Source organism: Molothrus aeneus, chromosome 5, assembly GCF_037042795.1.
Source record: "Molothrus aeneus isolate 106 chromosome 5, BPBGC_Maene_1.0, whole genome shotgun sequence".
Classification (NCBI taxonomy): Eukaryota; Metazoa; Chordata; class Aves; order Passeriformes; family Icteridae; genus Molothrus; species Molothrus aeneus.
In genome coordinates this window covers 44,181,906-44,207,092 of record NC_089650.1, presented here as the reverse complement: position 1 = coordinate 44,207,092, position 25,187 = coordinate 44,181,906, and the positions used below count along the sequence as shown (strand labels likewise).

At 39.8% G+C, this 25,187-nt stretch overlaps 1 protein-coding gene across 3 annotated transcripts; it reads left to right on the top strand.

Moving 5' to 3' along the window:
- Positions 1 to 14,665: 14,665 nt before the first annotated feature.
- GPR85 (G protein-coupled receptor 85) lies at positions 14,666 to 20,217 on the top strand. Of its 3 annotated transcripts, none has more exons than XM_066550507.1 (2): positions 14,666 to 15,705; positions 17,377 to 20,217. In XM_066550507.1, the coding sequence occupies exon 2, from the start codon at positions 17,552 to 17,554 to the stop codon at positions 18,662 to 18,664; it is 1,113 nt and encodes a 370-aa protein (XP_066406604.1). In that variant the 5' UTR covers positions 14,666 to 15,705; positions 17,377 to 17,551; the 3' UTR covers positions 18,665 to 20,217. The 3 variants fall into 3 exon arrangements, with proteins under 3 accessions (XP_066406604.1, XP_066406605.1, XP_066406606.1); XM_066550508.1 differs by having other exon boundaries at positions 14,666 to 16,022; XM_066550509.1 differs by lacking the exon at positions 14,666 to 15,705 and adding an exon at positions 16,113 to 16,225.
- Positions 20,218 to 25,187: the final 4,970 nt, after the last annotated feature.

The following is a 25,187-nucleotide window of genomic DNA, read 5'->3' as shown; positions in this document are numbered from 1 at the left end:
CCATCACCCCCAAGTCTTTCTCTGCAGGGCTGCTCTCAATCACCTCTCCACTCAGTCTGTAGGTGTGTCTGGGATTGCCCTGAACCAGGTGCAGGACCTTGCACTTGGCCTTGTTGAACTTCATGAGATGAGGTTCACATGGGACCATCGCTCGAGTCTGTCGAGGTCCCTCTGGAAGGCACCCTTTTCCTCTGGTGGGTCGTCTGCACGACGCAGCTTGGTGTCATCAGCAAATTTGCTGAAGGTGCATTACACAGCATATGTGGAGGCCTGAAAGCAGAGTGCCCTCCATTAGACCTAGGAGCTGCAAACATTAGAGGCAGGGAAGAGAGAATTGTGTCCACAAGCACACTGATGCAGAAAACTAGATGTTGCTGCAGGGTTGGGTTAAAGTTTGTGTTCTGCTTCAGTCTTCCTGTATTGGCTATGTTCCTCCTCACTAGTCATTGTCTTAGAATTTCAACTGGAACCGACAGTACTGGCAGCTTTCTCAGTAAAAATTGTAGTGCTTCATTCAAAGCACTAAAATTTTACATACACCTTCATACTCCTATGCTCCACTTGGCAAGTATAAAAGCATGAAAATTATCTTCTTTTCCTGAACAGAGCTAAAACACTGCAGAGGAACACAGTTCTGCAAAACTTAGAAGAGAAGGGTCTGTCTTTTTCTTCTGTTTTTCCATTCTTTTGTTTGTGCAGCTGATTGTACACACTGTGATAGTGCTAATAATAAATAACTCCATGTCATTCCCTACCCTCTCACAGAAAAGCAACCATCCTAAAACATGACTGATTTTAATCTCAGCAGAATCAAGGTGAAGAAAATGGTCGCTTTATCAAAATCTGTTCACTTTCCATTTCATGAGTTACCTGTGAAATGAGAATGTCTTTAATTCTAGAACTTTTCAAGGACGTTTTCTTCCAACATATTTCTGAACTGATATGGTTATGGAAATTACATGCTCAATACCTGCACTTATTTTCAGTCTTTAACCTAACATGATTGTTCATAAAGGCCCATGGTATCACTTTTACATTTTATTTTTTATCTTCTCAAATGACCTGGAAGATCAGCAGAAGCCATATTGACTCATTTTTCCTCAACAGCATGTATTTATTTCAGCATCTGTGTGAAAAGCAAGGAACATTTAAGCTTTTCAGAACTGTGATCTTTTCGGAAACACCATTTGTGATCAAATTCCAAAAGTCTATCCAGTATTTGCAGACAGTGTATAATCTATAAAGTGGTATATATCTACTGAAAAAAGAGAAGACATTTTTCATAAAAATTAATAATAAAAAAAATAAAATTAAGGATGTTGATTGAATATATGGAGTGGTAGCCAATAACAAACGACTATTCAGCACTAAATGTCACACAGACATCTTTCATCCTATCATATTTGCAGAATACAATATAGTATTGCAGAAAAAAACCCCATAAATCACAAAAATATATTTTATATTAACAATTTAAAAAAGTGCTTTTCAGAGAATAAGTGCATATTATTTCTAATAATTATGGCTCTAGTGCAAATCTCAATTAAGTCAGCCCAAAAAAATTTATTGTCTTAAATTGAATACAAGCTCTTCTAAAGGGGTGACCATACTGCCTTCTGAATCCCACACAACTTTGCCACAGCCATCCCCCATGCCAAGGCTCTGGCAGCAGGCTGTCCTGATGCACAGGATGCTGGCTAACCTCAAATCCTGCCTAGGAAGCGACAGGCAGCTGTGTCTCTCTGGGTGCCAAACGCATGCCCAGGCCACTGCTACCCTCTTGCTCCATAGATTCATCTCCTACTGTGAAGAAAGCCACATAGATGATGAGCTATTTGCTTAAACTTTCAGGAATCGCTGTGTGGCTGTTACATCTTTAACCTTCCATGCAAGATTTCACATTTCAAAATTTAATATTGTTGTTACAAAAACCAGTATATAACCCTTTAAAATACAGCATCCATGTGGGCTGGGGTGAATACATCTAGGAGAAGTAGAAAAGCAGAGGACACTGTCAGATGAAAGGATATTCTAAATTGTCCATCCAAAAAAAAAGAGAAAACAGAAACGATCTTTGGGAGCCAAGAAATGTACAAGGTGACCTCCAGAGGTCCTTTCCAACCTAATTTACTGTATGATTCTATGAAATCCTAGTTGTAAATGGGATGCATAAACAGAAGCTCAATTCATTCGTATCTTCATTGCAAACAAGGATATATTTGTGGTGAACAAATCTAATCACAGTGTGAGCCCATAGGGAACCTGACTGCAAAAGCTGTGAGGCTGTTCAGTCATCATGTAAGACCACAGAGAAACCAGATGTACCAGGATTCTCCCACTGTGTCTAGCGAAACTCAATCCCTGAGGCATTAAAAGGTTATGGAAAAAAGGGAGAAAATGCAACACATGTACACTAATCCTCTTTATGAAGTGGGATTTTTAGAGATGGGTTTATGGGGCTAGTACTGTACTCCAAATGGAATTCAACTGCTTCAGTGTAAAGCCTCAAATGTGAATTATGTCAACTCCTGCCCAAGTCAACATTTTGAAAATATTAAGATTTGACAGCCAGAATAAAAGACCTTGTTGCACATGGAGTTCCCATTGGCATCAGTGGGAGTTCAGGACAAGGTCAAATACAAAATAGAGATTTGGATGCAGTAGATACCTTGATAGGGTGGAGGGGTCCCTGCATTTGACCAGTAGTGCACCTTGCACCAGATGGTGCTCGTCGGGAACTGCAGCCACGTTAGTCTCCATCTACATCTCTTTCCTTAGAAAAATATTAGCTGAATTATTTATTGTGATAACTGAATGCCAAATTTTCATCTGGTTTAAAAACAGCCTGAAGTTGCTGAAATCAGTGCAGTCATCCTGATTTAAATTCATTTTGAACAGAAAACACAAGAGGCTTCATTCTGACCTTGCACCAGCCCTTATACTACTGTGTAATGCAGTAGAATTATTCTTGATTTCCATTTATGTGAAAATCTAATTGGTTCTTAAAATAGATTCTGTCTTTTTTTTTCTCTCAGTCTGCTACCAGTAAATTATTTGACCTACATCTTAATAAATATTAGGAAAAAAATTCTTCTCCCCACACTTATTCCACAAATACACTTTAGAACTTGTGCATTCAACTTAGACTCTACTTTTTTGCCCCCCCAACATTTATCAAGAAAGGCAAAGGAAAATCAAGTCAATGCACTCTCAGGGACACCATACTAATATAAAGTGCCTGTTTGCTCACTTTTAATGTATGTGTGCCATACATGACTGATGTACATCTGCTTACCTTGCTGCCTTGTTGTTCTTACGATTTCAGAAATAAAAGCAATCTGTGTTTGTGGCAAACTGTTCCTTAGGAACTCCTTTCACCTAGTCTACATGAGGTTCTGTGTATTAAATAAGTTCCTCATAGATTTTCTTTTCCTGTCCAAAAGTAACACTGAAATCCCAGTAAAAAGGATTACATGCTCTCAATTTCAGAAGGGCCAGCAAGGAAATTATTATAGCTATAGATAGAAATGTAAAGGACTAGAAATCTGAAATTTCCTGAGTTTTGCCAGAGATTTCTCTGCTTAAGTCCCAATTGATTTAATGGGAATTAATAATTAAAATCCCTTCTACTTCCAAAGGGATGCTGACCTTCCAGTAGTGAATTTAAAGCATGTGATCACTTTATGTACACTACCAAAATAATCTGAAATTGACTGTACATAATAATTGCCAGTCTGCTGCCTTAATATATCATAATGTCAACTGTTGTAACTCAGGACAATGAAAGTTGCCCAATTCACTGCAAAATACAGGCTTTGGGAAATAAATGTCCTAGAAACAGGGCAGAAGCACTGACAGACATACCTTAAATGTACTCTTTCACACAATAGTAGCAAAGCAATTTGGTCAGTAAGAACTCTATGTCCTCTTACAGCACTGGGTTTTTGTTTTTTCATTATCTGTGTTGCATCCCCACTTTCCTTTTGTCCTGTGCTTCAAAATCTACAACCTGGTCTCACAAGAAATATATTCTAAGTAAATGAACCGTAAGAGTGAAAAAACATGTTTTTCATTTTTTAAACAGTTAATCCCTGTCACCTGCTTACAGGAACTATTTCTGGTCTTATTTCAAAGGCAGAGAAAGATGTAGCTTTTATGAAACTGGGACATTTGTAAAAAGTATTATAAGTATATATGTTTCTTTAAACTTACTACCAAGGTAATAGAAACCCATAAACTACACTGGTTCCAAAAGGATGATTCCTTCTAGGATGCTAACACAGAACAGATCAGAACAAATCTTTCACCATCCCCTGGTAGAGAGGCTTAAGAAATCCTTTCTCAAAACTGCTATATAATGCACTATTTTCACGTCACAGCATACCTAAGCCTTAAACCATAATGCTGAGTCAAAGTCTATTAGACTTGGATCTCTTTCTTCATTTTAGCACTTGGAAGTTCAATGTTAAAGTCTCAACATATTCTTAGTACAAGCAATTATTCATCCTCTTACTCTTCTTGTATTTTTCAATTTCAGAAGCCCCCAGGCATGAATTAACATGTAGGCTTTTTACATTAAAAAGAAGCATTTTGCTTTCTGTTTTGAAAATGTATCTGTTCACTAGGCACCATACTTGAATAACCATACCCCCAATTTGCAGATTTTTAAGTAAAGGTTAAAGAGTTTAAGGATTGCAAACCTACCTCACCTTAAAATAGTTTTGGTTTAAGTCTGTTCATAATTGTATTTTGAGATTGCCAAGTATACCAGAAGTCTGAAAGTTTCATAATTAAGGCCTTTACTTTCGCTGTCTCCAACTTCTCACTGCATCCACCAAAGGTTATCCCATGTCCATTTATTGTCTAACTAGGTTTGCCTAAATTGGTCAAAAATTAATTTGAATCTAGCCTTGCAATCCCACTAATTTTATGTTTTCAACTATCTCTGTCTGGCTGTGACAGCAGAAAATAACTTATATTCCTGCTACAAGTTTTTCTTCTGATTTCTCATGTCTTACTCCAGAATGGCCATTAAGTTACCACCCCTTTTTTAACTTTTGCTTCTCTTCCCAAGACTGACTCACATTTTGGTAACTAACCTATATGGGAATATAAATCATTCTGAGCAATTTCCAGCTCTTTATGTCTGAAGGTCTTCCATCTGATTTCAGCTTGCCGACATTTCATTATGTTCCATGGCTGACCTTGTGGCAGTGTCCTTTGAAAATTCAGTGCCCTAAAAAGGCCAGAAAAAAAGAAAGAACTTTCTTTTCATCAATATAGAGCATGCAGGTTGAAACAGATATATCTTGAGGACCCGTAAATTCCAAGAGAATTCATAAGTTTTACATAAACTCTTCAAATTGCCACAGTTTTGTTATGCATGCATATCTCTGAAGAGATATTATAACAATAGAGATATTATAATAGAGAGATACATTATATCAACTAAATGTTCTGTTAGCTTTTGAAGCATTACATTATTACTAAATTTACAATGCAGCACAGAACTACACAACAGGTATGTTTTACTTGGTTACTGCTGGTACTGTACAGAGAGGAGCTGTTGTGTTGGCTAATTAAAAGAGCGCTTTTTTGTCCACATACATATCTCCAATTAGGAAAAACAGATTAATATTATTTGGATCTCTTATTTCCACATTTTGTTTTAATAATGGAGAACAAATAAGTACAGGGAAATAATAAAATTATGCAGTGAGGAACTCTAAGAGCTTAAGAGGTAGTTTAATTATCTAAAACATGACTTCAGCAAAATCCTTCAAAAAAGGACCCAGCAATCCCTCACTGCAGCAACAGAAAGACTAACGGTGCTAACTTTTCAATTGACATTTGCCCTTTGAGCTTTAGGATGCAAGCTTTCCTTTCACATGCAGAACTGACCAAGAGCGTGCAGTGCAGAATCCCAGTGGTCCAGATGTGACACAGAGCATAACCTAAATGTCTTGCTCCCAGCAATGTCCCTAGCAGCAATGTCCCTAGCAGAGTCTGACCTGAGTGCTGTGTTCAGGTAAGGTACAGCAGCAGTAGTGAATGCCCCAGTGCTGCAGGAAATCCAGCTTTTTTTCCACCTAGTACTTACTGTCATGCACAAAACAGAAGATCTGGAATTCAAGCCCAGCTTCATAAAAAGATCCCTGAAGTACTAGACAGTACAGTCCTGGAAAGCATGGTCTCCTGTTTATCCTGGATTCTCCAGCTATTAAAATGCAAGAGCAATGAGAGAGGGAGAGTGAGATGTGGGCAAAAGAGATTGACTTCCATGTTTGCTGCTTAGGATACCTGCCCCTTAGGGCAAGATTTAGGTCCTGGTCTCAGCTCCAGAGCCTGACATTATGTAATCAATGAGAAAACAAAGCAAAACCAGCACTAAACTATCTATGTAGCTGGGACGAGATTCTATGCATTTCTCCTGCCAGCAGACTGTCGTATCTAGTACAGTGCAACATCCTGATTCTGCTCAATGTTTCACACTTTTCTTTAAATACCACACTCAAACATTGCCTGACCACATGCAAATACTGGTCCAATTTAGCAAAAGATACTGCCACTTGCTACAGTTAGGCTTGACTAGTTTTGCAGGTGACATTTCAGATAAAACACTCATTCTTTCGTACCTCCATGAAACAGGCAATGCAGTAGTAAATGAATATTTACAGTTCCAGAGTTACATCAGAGATACATTCATGCAGTTCCTTCTATCATGCACTCACAGTGCTGTTCTGATAGTATCTGCAGAATTCAAACTGTTGTGTTTCTTAAAAAGATGACCTACCTTTACTGAGAGACTGTTCCCTGCATCCTCATAAGTATAAAAACTTAAAATTATTTCTCCTTATTCTACATATAATTGAGACTATTTCATGCTTAATATCCAACAAACTGACAAAACAGGACCATGGCATAAGGTTCTAGGTATCAAATTATTTGCAGTGAACAGTTAACAGCTGATTTGACCTGAATATGAAAAACTATTTGCACTTTCTAGATCATAAGACCTAAAGCTTGGTAGTACAACATATATTCATGGCAGCTGCTTGCAAAACCAATGTTTATCCTCCACCTCAGACATTACAGATTTGACTCTCCATTGTCTCAATCTTGTGCATTCAAAGCAATTATCACTCAGCAGTATACCTTTTAAAACAATTTATATTTTCTTTACAGAGCTTTACATCAATCCAGAGTCATTACACAATACTATATAATACACATATATATATACATATATATCATATCTATGCATAAATATAGAAAGTGTATGCTGTAGGTGTTATCTTAAAACTTGAACAATAGATTCGTAGGAAGGCTAATGCCTAGATGTGAAGTGGTCATATCAGCAAAAAATAAATATTTCTTACATTGACACTGTTAATTTTTGTCCTTAAGCACAGCCTAAAAGACAGCTTTGAAAGATGTCAGTGACAGTTATCCTATTTTATCCTATTATTTTTAAATCCCCCCTCAGTATATTGCTAGAAATAGAAAATTCTATTGTCAAATAGTCTCTGTAATCCTACAACATACTGTCCATGGTTCACCTCTAACCTACCTTAAAGACAGCAGAAAATGGAAGTATTTACGTATCTCAGCTCTACAAAAATGATTGATTTGACACATATCCCTCTGCACTGATAATAGTCATGCAAATAATTCCATGAGCACAGGAAGAAATGATGCAGTAACTGCAGCAGAGGCAAGAGGAGCTCAGCAGTGTGACTGTGGATCAGTTTGATGCTGAACAGGTCAGTAGGATGTGCAGCCTGTCACAGAACCAGCATGGCCTTTGCTACCTGCCATTCTGCCCCGGGTGCAGAAACCACAGTGACATATCCAGGGTCCTGTTCAGCTGCACAGCTGAGCGTAGCCAAGCTTGGTCACCAAGACACCAAACAAGAAAGGGACTAGAACTCCAGGCCATGGCCAATTTTGGCCAGGAGATGAATCACTGAATGCTGAAGCCTCAGTTACACACCAGGGTCCCTAGGGAGGTGTGGCCAGTCTGAATCTGGAGGCCAGCCAAGGGAAAAAGGTAAACTCTAGGACAAGCAGCCAACATCTACATTCACAAAATTTATAGGAACCTCACCAGCGTCTGAGACCTCTCTGCTCATGTATCTGACTTCACTAAAATCAGCCTTCAGATTTAAAAGAGAAGGAAGGGAAGAAATATGTGTAAATTCACTTAGGCATTATATAGCTTTTGACAGAAGGTGTATGAAAAATAATGAACCATAATCACTCCTTTCATTGGGCCCAACTACACGCTAATAATCTCTAGTGAACCAACAGCACTAAATGGGATGAGAGCAAAACCTGCTAACCCAGCCATCACCCCAGCCAAAGAATATTCCACACATTTCCACATATGCTGGAAAACTATGAAAGAGCTTGGGATAGAGTAGGTTTACATAACAGGTAAAGTTATGTGTATCTCACATGAGTCTCTGTGCTTTATATTGGATGCATAAAAATGTTGGACACAGCTCAGCTGGAAGAAGTCATCTTTCCCCTGTCTCTCAAGCATTTTCAAGTTTGTCTCTCAAGGCAAGCATTCTGTTCTGTAATGTCACTAACCCCATTCATTTTGCTCCACAGTGTTCCACTGGTGCCTATAATGGTGATAGGAAAAATGTGTTCCTGAATGCTGTGATTGGCACTGTTAATGACCATGACACTGCAGAGCTGCTCTGTGCTTCAGCAGGGTTAGCTGATTTCAAGACCTAAATTTCCATTTAGCAAGGTAAACCAGAAGTATTGTATAGCTGTGGGAAAGCATTTTACTGAAAATCAAATATTAAAATCACAGAGACAAAAGGACTATAAAATATAATACCTGAGAAGGGGTAAGGTGCACAGAAAACACAAACCAAACACTTCTTTTAAAAAAGAAAATCTACAAGCTTTCTAGAGCTAACATACAACACTTCTAAAATTGCTGTAACACTGTAGTAAATTAACAGAGCTTTCCATGTTAGTGGTTCTGGGGTGCTGGCTTGCATTGACAGGAAACCTTTTTTTGTATGGTATGCTCCTCTTCTACCCAAAAGTCATTGATACAGTGCCATATGGTAAGGTAGGGGAACAGTCACTGAAGAGGTCAAGGTTGCATAGCTGTGCATCAGAAACAAAACATCATCAGCATGGCCCTGGGTCAGTGCTCCCAATTCAACTTCTAAATTCTGGAATACTTTCTACCTGTTTTTCACCAGATTGTTTTCATATTATTTGTTAGATAAGCCTCACGCAAAAATCATGTTTTTCACCCATGGTGATTTAGTCATGAATTCCAAATGTGTTCAGCTGTTTTCAAATATTTTGGTTGTTGGATTGTACCACTGTGATGTATTCGCATTACCGTATGTCATGCAGAGAAAAACAAATAGTCAATGGAATGTATTTACAGTGGTTGAAAGACATATTTTATTGTAGATTATACTAAAATATCTACAATTAATTGGATTAATTAAACAGCAGTTGAAAACATATTAAATAAATGAATCACTATTTCTGTAAGACCATTCTGTGTGTCTACGCATATGCTTCAACAAATCCCATCCACAAGATTTGGAAGGAATGGTATTTTATTTTTTGTATAGAGAAAGAAGAAAGTATTCTCCCTCCTGTTCCACATTCAATTATCAAAACACCAACAGGTTTTCTGGCATAGAAAGAGAGTGGAGACACTGGATATAGCAGGAACTTTACTAAGTTTGGTTCACATTCTCTTGATGTTCTGGCAAGAGGTTCTTTCTCCTACCTAGGTGTGCAGGTAAAGATAGTCTTCCTAAGGTCTGCAGCTGAGAGTCCTGCTGTATGCACTCTTACTGAGGCATCTTTACAGTGCTGCCCATATTAACTAAAAACTATTGATGGAATAAGAATTTCAATGCTTCCCATTAACAAAACTGCAAGTTCAGAATAATTCACATTAAAAGACTTGATATACAGAGACATAAGATAGTGCCTACCTTCCACTATGAAAAAAATCTAACCAAACAATCCAAAACTTGAAGTAAACAAATTGCATAAAGATTACATTTTGAATATTACATTATTTCTATATTTGCATGGAGAGATCCAAGATGAAAGTATTAGAAAAATACTCTTGAGTATTCTCAACCGTTCAAAAATACTATTGTAACAAATGTATCACCTTGAAATTACTGCTTCAGATACTGTGAAGTTCCTTTTTTTCCTTCTATGGAGCTCCACCATCGATCTGCATCACTGTGGATGTGACCGGCTTTATCTTTTTTAAGTCGCTTGTTATGACTCATCCTTGGCCATGAAAACAAGCATTTCAGTAATTCTTCAGCACAGCACAATACATATATGGTGCACAACCAACAGAGACAACATATGAACCTTTCTTTGACTCACTAACATTCTCTTTTCTCTTTTTCCCTCTAATCATATATGTAAAACTACCATTTCTGAAGTCCAGCATTTTAAAAATGTATCTTATCTTTTTGCAGACACAACTAATTAGCAGTGCAATTTAATATTGCTAATTACCCATGGCCACAGTTAAGGTCATTTGCACTTTTAACTACCTGATATTCAAGTGAAGTCAAGTAAGTCCATGTCCACACTACCTAAATTGCACAATAACTGAACTTAACACTGCAACACTGATGTAGCAGTTTATCTACAAAACCTAAATGCAAAAGATGTGTCCAGTCTTTCAAATGCAGCCCTAGTGAACAAACTGATGAAAGGTATTTAGAAGCCTAAGGAAACAGGTAAGTATCTAAAGGGATTTTTAGAAGTATATAGGTGCCTCACTCCTATTAGAGTAATGCAGAGCAGTTTTTTCTTTGCAGGACAAAGCATTTTTCAGATGTTTGGCAGATAAGTGTTTTTGTATTTAAACCTTCATTTATTCCTGTGTAAAAGTGCAGCACAGATCTACTTTTAAGAACCAAATTAATTTTCAAGGGCAACTATGAAATATTTTTTAAAATACTGAATTAAATGTTTTTGAGAAATATTTATAAAACATCAGAGAGTCTGGGTAAATGCTAACATTAAAAATATAATTATTATCCATAAGAATTGTTATAGTCACATGAATGCAATTTTGTTGTAGATGAAAACGTGCATCACTGAGACAGAGACCACTAAAGAGATTTTCAGTGTGGGGTGAAATTTATGTTTGTGTTGAGAGCCAACCCAGGAGGCAGACACTGCCAACAAATGTCTTTACTCTGAAAACACTTTACTAAGGATAAGAACCAAATATATTGCAGGTGACATTCTCTATTGTGCAGGGGTCCTACACAGGTCTCTGTATTATATAAGTCCTGCTTAAATACTGCTCCAAAGTTGCACAAATCTACTGCACAGGCAAGAAAGTTCCCTTGAAAAAATTCCTTGAGCCCTTTGAAAAGGATGCACTTTAGTAGCATCTATCACAGTTTCTCAAGCAATACATAAATCTTGTGCTGGCCTCTGCACAGGGGTAGGCACACCTTGTAGATTATTTCTCCTGTGTTGTAGAAATATTGGAAAATCCTACAGTGCTTAAATTCACATTATGCAGAACAGGTTGATACTACATATATACAGATTTCAAGACAGTCAGTAAACACATTAATTACTGAAATTTTTTTGCTACTGACAACTTCTGGCCCCATGCTGAACTCCTCATTCCACTGAAATAATTGAGAGACATTAATGACCTTAGTGAGGACAATATCTCAACCCATCTAATCAACTGTAATTCTTCTAACCCAATCTCTACCTCAGACTCCATTAGTGAGATTTCTCAGTGTCAGACTTCTCAAAACCCTCTCACATTCTGAGGAAAGGGTTCAAAACCCCGGCAGTCACGCAGCATCCTCACCTGGTTCACAACTGTGAATTTCAAGGCACATATTCTCAGAAGAAATAGATGGCAACTACCCCAAATGCTGCTTACACACCAACAAATTCCTCTGTGATAGTATTGAACTGTGACCCATGTCTGCACTCGTTCCTGGCTCCTTGTCCACGTGAGCCCAGCCATCCCCTCAGGGGAGAGAACTGCCCAGACCTGCAGATGATATCAAAGATTGAGAATATCAAAGTAGGATTCTACAAAAAGATGATCTTGATCTGGAAATGGACTTAGTGGATCCAATTCATTAAACAGTGTTCCTTGGTCATTCTTGAATAGTACCTAATTTGGAAAAAAAAACCTAGACTTGGAATACAGAATCCTCAGTCACTACCAACAAAGCTGAGTATTTCACCAGTTATTTTCTTCACTGTGATACTTAAATAACTCAAATAGGAGAAAATGAAAGAGCTCTGTGCCATAACTCTCAAGAACTTTATAGTAGAGTTCTCCGAACCTGGAGATGGTTCTCATCTTTGATCTAAATCAGAAAATCAGCAAAATTGTCTTGCCTCTCTCATTTTCTAGTGAAAGTTCTAGTCAGTCTGCTGCTAACTCTAATAAGGTACACGAACCCTCTTGTGCTTGTACTTCACTTAGACTCTCCTTCTACCCTTCCTTCACAGGGCACAGCAGTACATAAGTATGAAAAGAAATAATGTCAAGGAAAGCTATTTATTTCCCTAGGAGTAATCACTTCTTCTGATATGCTTGTTTGGGACCACGGGTCCTCTGTGTTTTGAAGTTTCCTTTGTGTTGCCCTTAGTGTTACCCCACCCCCCCCCCTTATATTGTGTGGTGGACAATTTATTCAAGATTCAAGATCCTTCCTTGTGCCAAAACCCCAAGAAATTCTTCTTGGATATCCCTAATCCACTCACTATGCAACTTGGGCTGCCTCACACTTTTTTTTTCTGAACCTTTCATATTTCTAGTGCAGCTGTTTTGAAGAACTAGTTAGCACAGACCTCATCACCTGTCCTTACATATCTCTTTTCCCTGCCTTCCAACTGTTCTTGCTCTCTGGAGCCATCTTGTTCTGACATCTGCCTTCACCTTCCAGATTCTCAGCCCCATGACTCTTGGATTTTTTTCCCCTACATGGAGGACCTGCTACCTATGCAACAGTTTAACACAGCATTATGTCACTCCACTCTCTTACTTGGCAACAAAGGTTTCTCTTGAGTGACTCTACCCTTATAACAAACAGAATGGAGTTCAAGCCATGTGATGGACTTTAGATTTGTGACTCAGAATAAGATAATCTGCGCCCTAATGCATATCTTTCTCAGTGATTTCTATGATAGGAAACTAACTTTGTTATGTGGCACTTCAATCTAGATGTCTACATTTTGTTGAACAAAATTAGAACACTTGTTCTCAGGTTAGCCTGTGATGACAAATGGATTTATGCTGAACTGGTGGTTGAGCGCTGAATGAATTCTGAAGTTCACAAACTTCTAAGCAGTTTGTTACAGGTCTAAAAGGAGAGCAAGTTTTAAAATGTTATATAGCAACATAATCTTGTAACATCTCCTAAAAGAAAGCCCAGACAGAAAAAAAGTTAAAACCTGCATCACAGGATCTATTTTATGATGATGATTGTGTTGCCTTGTTTACTCCTAACAGAAAATCATCATTCTTACACATACCAATGTAAGAGTAGGCCCTGACCGTGACCATACTATAGTCATTCAGTACTAAGTATAATAAATCTTCCTAATCTTGCATTGCAAATGTTTCATTTCCATGCATGGCATTTGGAGAACTCTATATTAGAGAGACCATTAAAGCTACTTCCTTGCCCTTCACATTTTAGGAATGACATCAAAGGTTATTGTTCATGTCACTGTGGGTATGTATATTTAACAACAAAGAAAGGAGAGGGGTCTGCATAGCTTAGGTGATTGCAACATGAGAAGTGCAACTTGAAGTAGTAACTTTAACAACCACCCAATTTTTAAAAGTGAAGCTAACCCCTGCCAACCTAAAGATGAGCACCATCATGTCCTCATAATTACGTTTGTTGAAAAAATTAAAAATTGTGTGGCACCTGAGCTTTGTGTCAGTTTTCTGCCTAAGAATAAATTTTATCTGAAACAAGCCACATGGTTGAAGTAGTGTGATGTTGGTTTCAAATACATGTATTTTCCAGTGGCTGGAGACCTCTAGGCTTGGTCAGGCTGCTACTGAAGCTAATTTTGTGGTTTGGCAACCAATTCCAATGCCTTTTAGTGAGTGTCAAAAAAAGAACCCAAACCTGACAACAGCCTTAAAAAATGCCTGTAGTCTACTAACAGTCTCACGGATGTGACACACATTATGAATCAACCCTATAAATCTGTCCCACAGAAGGATTTATTCTGGCTTGAACGGAAGCTCCCAGCGAAGAAGTTCCTCAGGATCCAAATCTCTCGACCCAAAACAAGCTGTTCCTCAACTGCCTTGCAGCCAAAGCGAATTACTCTTGGGGCACGGCTTTCATGTTCCCACTTCTCCCGGATAAACTTCCACACAAACCGAAGAGGCGGGAGGGCGGAGGGATCCCGGTCCTTCCCTCTCCCTCCTGGTTTTGCCACGGTGGCACCAGCGAGGGTCAGCGCCGGCGGGTGCGGGGGCCGGCGGGAGGCCCCTGCGGCGGCCCCGGCTGCAGCCCGCCGCCTCCCGGCGCCGCCGCCCCGGCCCACCGGCCCGCATGACATCATCGGGACGGCTCGGGATCGATCCCCGCCGGCCGCCGGCTCGGGCGGCGCTCCTCCGCGGCGGCCGCCGCTGCCGCCCTGCGCGCCGAGGGGGACCGCGGGCCCTGGCGCGGGCGGAACGGGCTGACACCGGGCTCATCGCCGCCGCCATGCAGCGAGCGCGCTGACGGCTCTGCGCCGGCTTCGGGCTGCGCGTCGGGAACCGCTCCACGGGCTGCCGGGGGAAAGGTGCGGCGTCCTCACGGCCCCGCGGCGGATGCGCCCTCCGCCAACAACGGCGCTCGTTAAGGAGCCCTCCCTGGCTCGGGGGTCAGGAAGAAGGAATTCACCGGGTGGGAATCGGGAGGAAGGAAAAGGAGCCACGAGCGGGAGGATCAAGCAGCGGCAGCTGAAGAAACCGCCCGGTGCCTCTCCTGACAGGCTGCGACGCGCAGCGCGGCGGGCGCTTCCAGACCCCCGTCGTAAGCGAATGGGGCGGGAGGGGGAGCCCAGAGGCATAAACAAGGAGCGCAGGACCTAATTCCTTCCCCTCCCTTTCCTCACTGGCTTGCCCGGGCTCGCCAATAAATCCAGCTGGGCTATACATCGCGATGGGAACGTGCTGCCAAGGAGGCTGCCTTCCCGTCGCTGAGGATGCTGCCTTCCCCTCACTGAGGAGGCTGCTGCCGCCGGGGCTGCCTGCACACCACTGAGGACGCTGCTGCTGCTGCTGCCGCCGCCGAGGTTGCCGTGCCCTCTCCGAGACAGCAGCAGCTGCTGCCGCCGAGCCTGCCGTGCCCTCATTGAGGCGGCCGCCGCCGCTGCGTTACAGGGAGAGATTGTGGCGCTGCGACAGGGGAGGACGGGGCTCGGCGCGCAGGGGGGAGGCGCGGCGAGCATGCGCCGCCCGAGCCACTGACTGGATCCTCAGCCAAGGTACCGAGGCAAAAAAAAAAAAAAGAAAAAAAAAAAGGGAAATTGAAAAAAAAAAGGAGAAAGGAAAAGGATTGAGAGAAAGAAGAATGAATGACGGTAGAAGAGAATAGAAAAGACCGCCAGGGTAAAGCAGCCCCCGGTCGGCGGGAAGGAGCAGCTCTGGCATGTGGGGATCTCCGGCACCAACAGGTAGGAGGAGAGGGTCTGGGGGCGCCGAGGGCTGCCGCGGCTGCAGGTGCGTGCTGAGAGGGCTCTCCCGCTCGGGGCTGCGGGGCTGATTTCCAAAGAAGGGGCATGATGGAAGCCCTCCCAGACAATGCCTCTTCCGCTCTCCCCAGCTCCCCGCCGCGGGGGGCTCTCGCACGGCTCCGGCAGATGCGGCTGATGCCAGGCAGCGGCGGCCGGGCTGCCTCGCAGCGCGGCGCAGTCAGTCCAGCGCAGCATGGCCGGGCGCGGGGGAGCGGCCGTGGCCGTGGGTGCGTGTGTCAGCGGCGGCGGCGGTGTGAGTGAGTGTGCGGCGGGGCCGGTGCGTGCGGGCTCCGTGTGCGCGGAGGCAGGGCCGGCCGCCGCGGGGACAGCTCCACGGAGGAGGGGGAGCGGCGGGGCTGGCGGGAGGGGGGAGGGGGAGCCTGATTTCATGGTTTTAAAACGATGCCATGATCTGATCAGCCTCTGTTTACACAGCAGCAATCAGGCTCTTTTGTGGACGGTAAGAATGGAAGGATTTTGCTGGGATTCAGTGGGAATATCCTTTGTACACCCGAGGTGGCATAGGAAACACTTCGTGTGAATAACGAAGGAGCCCGATCATGCCTGCTGTGGCTCCTGTCCCTGGCTCTGGAGGGAGAAAAAAGAAAAACAAAACAAAACCGGAAAAAAAAATAAAAGCAGCAACAGACAGCTCTTTATTGTATTTTATTGCATGAAATGTGTTCCGGTACGATTCACTGGGAGGATTAATGGGAATCATGGAGCCCTAATTAGCAAAAAAAAAAAAAAAAAAAAAAAAAAAAAAAAAACAAAAAAAAAAAAAAAAACCCCCAACAATTTATATGTTTATTTAAGCATAACCAAAACTAGCTCTCCCGAAAGGGTGGGCATTATATCTGGGCTGTGCTGCCTATTTTTGCTCAGTATTTACACTGACCGTTGCTTATTATGAATTATGTCGAGGCTTTAACGATTTGCATCAAAGCACGGGGGAAGGGGGGGAGGCCGGGGGGGACGACACCCTAAAGCATACTGCTATCGACTGTCTAGATACCTGTTTATCGAAAAGGCTAAACGATAAAATTATTGTTTATAGAGGAAGGGAGGGGGATAGTGAATACTGTTTCTCTTACAAAATGCATAAACTAACACTGTGTGATTAATGTGCTTTGGTGACTTGGGTTAAAAAACATAAATTCTGCAGGGTTTCTTTGGGTGTGATCCATATCAACACAGCAGTTGCCTGTTAAAACATTGACAAATACTGTAGCCATAAAATAAATGTAGGTAATGTCAAAATATCAGCAGTCTTTGGGGATTCTTTAAAAAAGATGTCAGTGATTAACTCTTGGGCTTGCAAACTGGGAATCTTTTGATTCATAAAATCTCTGAGGCTTTAACTGTGAAATTATATGTGCTACCAAATATAAGGGGCACTGGTCAGTCGTGAAACTGTAACAAATCTGCCAATAGTCAATTATACTAAATAGTCAGTAAAAAAAAAAAAAAAAGCCTTATGTTTTTTTAGAAACAAACAATAGTACTCAAATTTACAACTTCATTTGGTTCTCCATAAATTAACATCTTTGCTAGCACTTTCTGACATCATTTTGTGTTAACTTAAGAACTGATAGCTCGATTTTTTTTCAGATATTTTGATGGCATGACAAATCAGAAAGAAGAGGATGTACTGTATGACTAGACACAAGATCAGTTCTGTTTGTGGATTACATTTTCAGTAAGATGTATGGATCTATTTTTTCCTTGTTCTTAAATATAGATCATGAGACTTGACTGAGGCAATATACATATCATCCATCCATCTATGGCGAACTACAGCCATGCAGCTGACAACATTTTGCAAAATCTCTCTCCTTTAACAGCTTTTCTGAAACTGACTTCACTGGGTTTCATAATAGGAGTCAGTGTGGTGGGTAACCTTCTGATCTCCATTTTGCTAGTCAAAGATAAGACCTTGCATAGAGCTCCTTACTACTTCCTGTTGGATCTTTGCTGCTCAGATATCCTCAGATCTGCAATTTGTTTCCCTTTTGTTTTCACCTCAGTAAAAAATGGCTCTACGTGGACGTATGGGACTCTTACTTGCAAAGTGATTGCCTTTTTGGGGGTTTTGTCCTGCTTTCACACTGCTTTCATGTTATTCTGCATAAGCGTCACGAGATACTTAGCTATTGCCCACCACCGTTTTTATACGAAGAGACTGACCTTCTGGACTTGTTTGGCTGTTATCTGTATGGTGTGGACTCTCTCTGTAGCCATGGCTTTCCCCCCAGTTTTAGATGTGGGCACCTACTCATTCATTAGGGAGGAAGACCAATGCACTTTCCAGCATCGTTCCTTCAGGGCTAATGATTCATTGGGATTTATGCTTCTTCTTGCCCTTATCCTCCTAGCCACACAGCTTGTCTACCTCAAGCTGATATTTTTTGTTCACGATCGCAGGAAAATGAAGCCAGTCCAGTTTGTTGCAGCAGTGAGCCAGAACTGGACTTTCCATGGTCCTGGAGCAAGCGGTCAAGCAGCTGCTAATTGGCTGGCTGGATTCGGAAGGGGTCCCACGCCTCCAACCTTGCTGGGAATCAGGCAGAACGCCAACACCACAGGCAGGAGGAGGCTACTGGTTTTAGACGAATTCAAAATGGAGAAGAGAATCAGCAGAATGTTCTACATCATGACATTCCTCTTTCTGACCTTGTGGGGTCCCTATTTGGTAGCCTGTTACTGGAGAGTTTTTGCGAGAGGGCCTGTAGTACCTGGGGGATTTCTAACGGCCGCTGTCTGGATGAGTTTTGCCCAAGCTGGAATCAATCCTTTTGTCTGCATTTTCTCCAACAGGGAGCTGAGGCGCTGTTTCAGCACAACCCTTCTTTACTGCAGAAAATCCAGGTTACCAAGGGAACCTTACTGTGTTATATGAGGGAGCATCTGTAAATCTTTAGCCTTGTGAAACACTACCATTCTCTGCTAAGCAATTGTGGCCTGTAGCCATGTCTTGAGGAGAAAATCAAGAATGGGACGTCAGCAGCTGCAAGGATTTGGGCAACATTCTGCAGTCTCTGCAATAGCTCACCTCTAATCCTGTTTTAAACCTAAACATGTTCCTGCTGACCACTGCTGAAGGTTTGTAATTAAGAACAAAGGACTGAACTACTGCCCTGAATTCCTTTATGTGGTTGAAATCTAGATTATGAAAGTAGCAGGTGCTAAGTATCAGTGCTAAATGCTGTGTATATCACTACATAAAATAAGAACATCAAAAAGATTAGCATTGGACATCTTAATAAATTAAGTTGATATGAGGTTAATGTGTTGATAAAACTAATTTTAGACATCTGAAGACCTTTAAAACATTTCATACAATTATTATTTTGCAAAGACTGAAAACTGGGGACTCAAGTACTGTAACTGATTAAAGATGTGCCATGCATTATTGGATTATCACACTTACAAATCTGTTTGCCTTGTGAGTAAGTTTTGGGGAGCATTCCAAAGCAGTATTTTTGTTCAGATTTTGACTTTAATTTTTTTTTCTCCAAATATATTACTCTTTCTAATTACCATTTTCCTTAACGGTGAAATTACTAACATTTAACTGTATTCTGTGTTTTTTGCTGATTTGGTATAAAGTTTAATAGACTCTTATTTATATTTTTTAAAAAGCTAGATATCAGTCTGTTAGGCAACGTTAATGATAATATCCAGTCATAATTGAACAGTTATAATTATACAGAATAAACACATGTTGCCTTAAAGGGTTATCTAGTATCTTCCATTTTGTTTAGCATTGAAGCAAATAAGCAAGGAAAATTGAATCAATAACTCTGGTCAGTCATTTGGGAGTGCATGAAAGATCACTTAGTCCTCTTTTTTCCTTTTTGCTCCAATGGTTCCCAAAATCAATATGCACATCACTGGGATTATATGATTTTTTTCTAGGTGTGCCGCCCTTTCTAGTTTGTTCTGAGAAACACAGGCAGTTGATGTATGTTTATATTTTAAGACAGCTGTCATGGGGAGACCGCAGCCTTAGTATGATATCTTGCACAATTTGTGAAGCATTTATTCTACTGAAGGCACAGTCTTGTTTATATTTTCTGCACATTTTGGTGTATTGGTTGTTTTAAATTATTTAAGTTTTAACTTGTGAAAGCATATACTATGATTTCTTAGTATTTTAGAAATACATTAGAGTCTGTGAGTCTTTCCTTCTTTAAGATACAGATGTGTGGATTTCAATATAAAGTTGCATTTGCCAAAATTTACCTGTGTAGCTTGTTAATTTTCTTGGAATAAAATTTTACATTTTTCCAGTTATACAATTAACCTTTTTTATTTTGTCTAGTGAGCTAGCATGAAGTACTGAGAATGTAGCCATTATGAATTATTATCCTTTGCAGTCACTGTATTCCCAAACTGTAAATGCATGAATGATGGGGACCACAGGATTGATAAATGATATTATCTGCAGTAGCACTATTGTGTAGTTTATCATAATTACCCATCTATCTGTTCTAATATGTCAGTTATATTTAAAGTTACAACACAGTATTTGACATTAACTTCACAGTTTAATTTTGGAAAATGTGTATAACTGAAGCACAAAATCATGAGTTGATCAGTCATAAAGAACACAGATTTTTCTTAATTTTGGGAGAGACAAGACTAGAGGTCTGAATTCAGTATTGGTATATCTTGTCCTTTGTTGCAGTTTTATGACCAGCAAGTTAACATATGCATACACAAGTAGCAGTCAATAATGGAAAAGCTTAAATTTGTGTGATAACATTATATAACATATGCAACAATTCAGACAGTTGTGTCTATATGTGATCAGACAACTTGATCAAAGATTTGGTGAGCGATCTGTTTGACCTCACACTTTTATACTGAGGTTGATTGGTGAGAGGCATGGCTTTATATACTGTGTTGAAACAGAAAAAATGCTGAAACAATGAGTCCTCATCAGTGTAGGAATGTTTCAGAACGTTATTTGAAATGGGACCAATAAACTTCTACCAAAAGGACATTTTTATTACACTGGAAAAGGCTTTGAAATTAAGGTAGTTAAGCAATTGTCAAAGATAGAAGGAGTGGATAAAAACTGAATCATATGTTGAGAAAAATTCTGAAAGTCATTCCACTTAAGTTTATTAAAAGGTTGATTGGCAATAACTTCAGTCTAATTTCTTTAAAATAGTAACCTTTACAAGGAACATTGATATTACATATTGTAATAAAGAAGTACATATAAATAAAGTTGTAAATAGTATATAGTTGTAGAAGTAGTCAGTTCTGATGATTAGCCAGAAAATTTTCAACTATGAAATTTCAAAAGCTGCAAATCTGGGGCCTGACCTAACTCTTAATAAAGTTAGTTGGTGTTTTCCCACTAACTTCATTTGGAGCAGAAGCAGGCCCTAACATTTCTATAGTACTATACTTCTGAAATACTAAGGCTGTATTTACTATGCAGTGGGAAAGAAAAGAAAATTTAAATTATTTCCCTGAAAGTTTTGCAAGGAACAACTGATGTAAATTAAAATAATAAACAGTAAACAAATCTGAAAGCAAATATTTTGATAAATGTTTTTCTTTTGATATGAATATAATTCCTTTGGCTATATGACAATACTGTATTGCTACCTGAGAAAGGGCAGGTAGTTTTTATTAAGTGGATTTTTAAGAATTGTGCCAGTAAGAAATCTTGTGACAGAAGTATTTAGCTTTATTTTTCTCCAGTGTTGAAAGGACAAGGGGATGTTCAGTGAAATTAAAATCCAACATATAAAGTAGCATTTTATGCAGTGTTATTACTCAGTGGATATAGGATGATTACAGACTGATATAGGATGTCAAGTAGTTTAGAAAGATTCCTCAAAGAACTGAATGTATACATGAATTAAAGCAGTGCTTGCACTTTTTGCCATCAGTGTCATTTTGATCCTAGTCAGCATATCAAAACTAATGTATCAAGGTATCAATTCAAAGGAGCAAGAAGGTTCATTCCAATTCAGTTCACTGTTGTGTCACAGTATGAAGAGCCTTTTGCTTTCATTTTAGTACAGGAGTTAAGCTATTGCCAAAGCTAGAATACAGGGCTGATAGAATAGCAGAGAATATCACAATATTTTATATCTGCATTGATCTAGAATGTTCATGGGTAATGTTAAGTCAATAGTTTAAATTTTCTGATGAGAGAGGAAAAAAAAAAAACCAGACTCCCTGAAAGAAAGACTTTCTCCCCCTGTTCCTTTCCTGCCCTCTGTTGCCCCATGACCCTTTGGCAGCGTCTTCATGAATCCTTCTACAGGATCAAATGTTTCCTACACTGGGTTTTGTATTTCTCCTGCTCCTTGAGAAGTGTCTCAGCCCCTCCTCCTCCCCAGCAGATAAGCTCCTGCAGCAGCTTCCCAGGGTTTGTCAGCATCTGGGTTCCCCCCCTGAGGATGGAGAGGCGCTGCCAGGTCCTTCAGCTGCCTTTGTGGCTCATGGCTCTCAGGGCACTTGGCTGGCATGCTGGCTATCTCTGTCTTCTGGCTTTGCTCATGAAGTAGATGCTGTTTATGTTATGCAAACAAAAATGAGAATGGGGAGGGGGCAGCAGGAAAAAATTTTCCCTCTCACGAATTTTTCACAAGGAAACCACTGTTTTTGTTGCATTGCCCAAGAGCACATTGTATTTTAAAAGCATAATCGGAGTTAATTACCTTCTAAATGAATAAAATCTACAGTTAGCCAATTAAGTCAAGGTTTTTGGTACAGATAAAAAGTCTTATTATAAAATGGCTTTTTGTCAGTCTCTAGACCTTAGAGGGAGAGGAGTCCATTCTGTCTGTCTGCTTTTAAGTGCATTGTGTTTGTTCACTTGTTTTGCTTTTGCTTTGACTTTCATGCATTTCAAAATTTTATTTATATTAATAGGAATCCAGGAATGCAGCAGGTTTTTATCACTCATGGGTTTAAAAAAATAATATTAAAGGGAACTCTCATGATTTTTGTGGTGAGTTAGGGAGGTATTTTGGCAAGTACTTGGTTTTTAGCAAATGTTTAATAAACCTGTAGGCTGCTGGGCTCCTGCATAGTTGCACAGTCAGTTCTTAATTATTGAAACTAGTAATGGAATAGACTAACCCTCATAAAGCTAACACCCAGGTAATACAAAGCATGTCCACATTAGATAAGAACTTCCTATGTGTATTACATTTATCAAGGAATGGAGTTAAACTCAAGTAAAAGTGAGATCAGAAATCCAAAGAAGAATGGTGGGTGTTTTTCCTTTTTTTTCTGCTTTGTTTTAGCACAGCACTGCTAATCTGCAACCTGGGTTACACACCCACATACAACTGAGAGTTGCCTGTACAATTCTGCATAGCACATAGGCAACTTCCTTCTAGTTTATATTCATTGAGAGCTCTGTGAGTGCACACTACTAATCTGATTGACTTTTCAGAGAAAAGAGAAGGCTCAGTCTGAGATACTGCTCTTCAAAATTAAAATTCAATAGAACTTCTCTGCTTTTGTATACTTCAGTGATTTTGAGTGTGAAGAAATCAGTGACTTAAATCAGCCATGATCATAAATGTACTCTGGCCATGGCCATTAAAACAGGACAAGATGACATTTTGCAATGCATATGCAACAAATCAAAGAGTTTGATATTATACACCAAGACTTTGTGTGAGTGGTCTGAAAATAGTTTATGTTTTTCTTTTAGAAAAAAGTATGATGAAGCTATCCCTTGAAATGGAGAAAGCCTTTAACTGTCCAGTGTGGACAAAGAAGAGGAACTTTAAAATTTGCTCATTATAAATAGTAAACAGTTTCAGTGGTGTTTTTGTTCAGTTGAACTGTGTAATTATATAACTATATGATGATCAAAGGAGTGTCACAGTAAATAAGTTAGATTTTTAATAGTCTAGAAAGGAAATAAGTAACAACAATCTTCAGACATTTGAAGTGAAGTAATTACAGTAATCTATATGTTTTATAAAATTTAGGTAACAAAATAATTATTTACATTTTCTGTACTTACTGATTTATGTACTTAAAGAACCATGTCTTTAGATAGTGAGTTGGCTTTTGCAGGCCAATGAGAGACTTCTTTGTATCACAGGTTCTGTACTTTGCTTTGTATGTAATAAGCACAAGAGATATAAAACCAGAAGTTATCTGATATCAACTTCAAACTCTGCATTAGGTACAGAACTTCTCCAAATGGTCAGCCTATTACTGTCTCCAGAGATTATTCAAAACTATGCTGTGCTACTTCAAAAGAATTCTACTTCAGCTTTGTTAAAGAGCAGTCTGGTTAAAGATGTGTGTTTATTTTCATTCTATAACCCTCAAGTTCAGGCATGCTCACATCCTTATGCAAATTGAAGAAATTGCTAGAAATAGGAAGTTTAGCCCTCACCAATAATCTTGGTGAGTTTTGCCCTATAATAATCTTGGTGAGTCAGGTTCTTGAGATAGTATAAAAGGGTGGCACAGATATTCAATGACTACTCTAGGCAGAAAGTGGAAGGATGCAAAAAAGTATTCATCCCTGTTTAGGAACTGTTTAAAATCCTGCTGTTTGGTGTCCTACAGTGAGCCCATCTTCTGTGGGACTGGCCCACCACAGGCCTGCAAACCACTCCACGCTGAGTTTAAACAGGACTTTAACAGGTTGAACGTACTCTGAGTACTGAGGTCAGAAATTCCTAGACAATATTCATAGGCTACAGACTAGTGATAGTTGCTTGTCTCCTCAAAACAGAAGTCACAGAATAAACAGAGGCCAAGAGAGAAATGCTTATTGTAAGCTGCTTGGGATTTCGTGCCCTCTTGGCCCCCTCAGAGGTGACTGAGAAGATCTGTTTCATTCTTGATTTTGTTTGGGTTTTGTTTGTTTATTTTGAAAATGCATGCTAACTCAGTTGCTCTATTCCATCCCACCTATTGCCAGCTGAACTTTTGATGTTATGCTTAATCAAGTCTGTATATTCTTTAAAATACATATCTAATAGTACAATGTATTTGTAGCTTTGCACTGATTATGCTGATATGTATCACTGTTTGTTCTTGCTCATTTCCATAAGCATTTCCTGTGTTTCAAACACTCAAATCCTATTTTTTAAATTAAGGCATTCTATAGTTGTTTCCTAATTTTTCTGTGAAGGCCTTTTAAGTTTTGGATATTTCTCCTGTTTGTGCCAAAATGCAGATTCTTAGGACACATCACGGGGAACATTTAATTTCTTTGACTGAAGGACTGTCTGGACATCATGAGACTGGAAATGTATATTTAGGTCCTGTAAAATAATTTATGGTAATGACTGGGCTATAGAACCGATAGTGATGGGACTGCTGGAATAGGATATTTTGGTAACTGTGGCTTTAAATTACATCGTAAAACATCTAGCACAAAGGAGAAATGCTCCTTTTGTAAGATAATTATG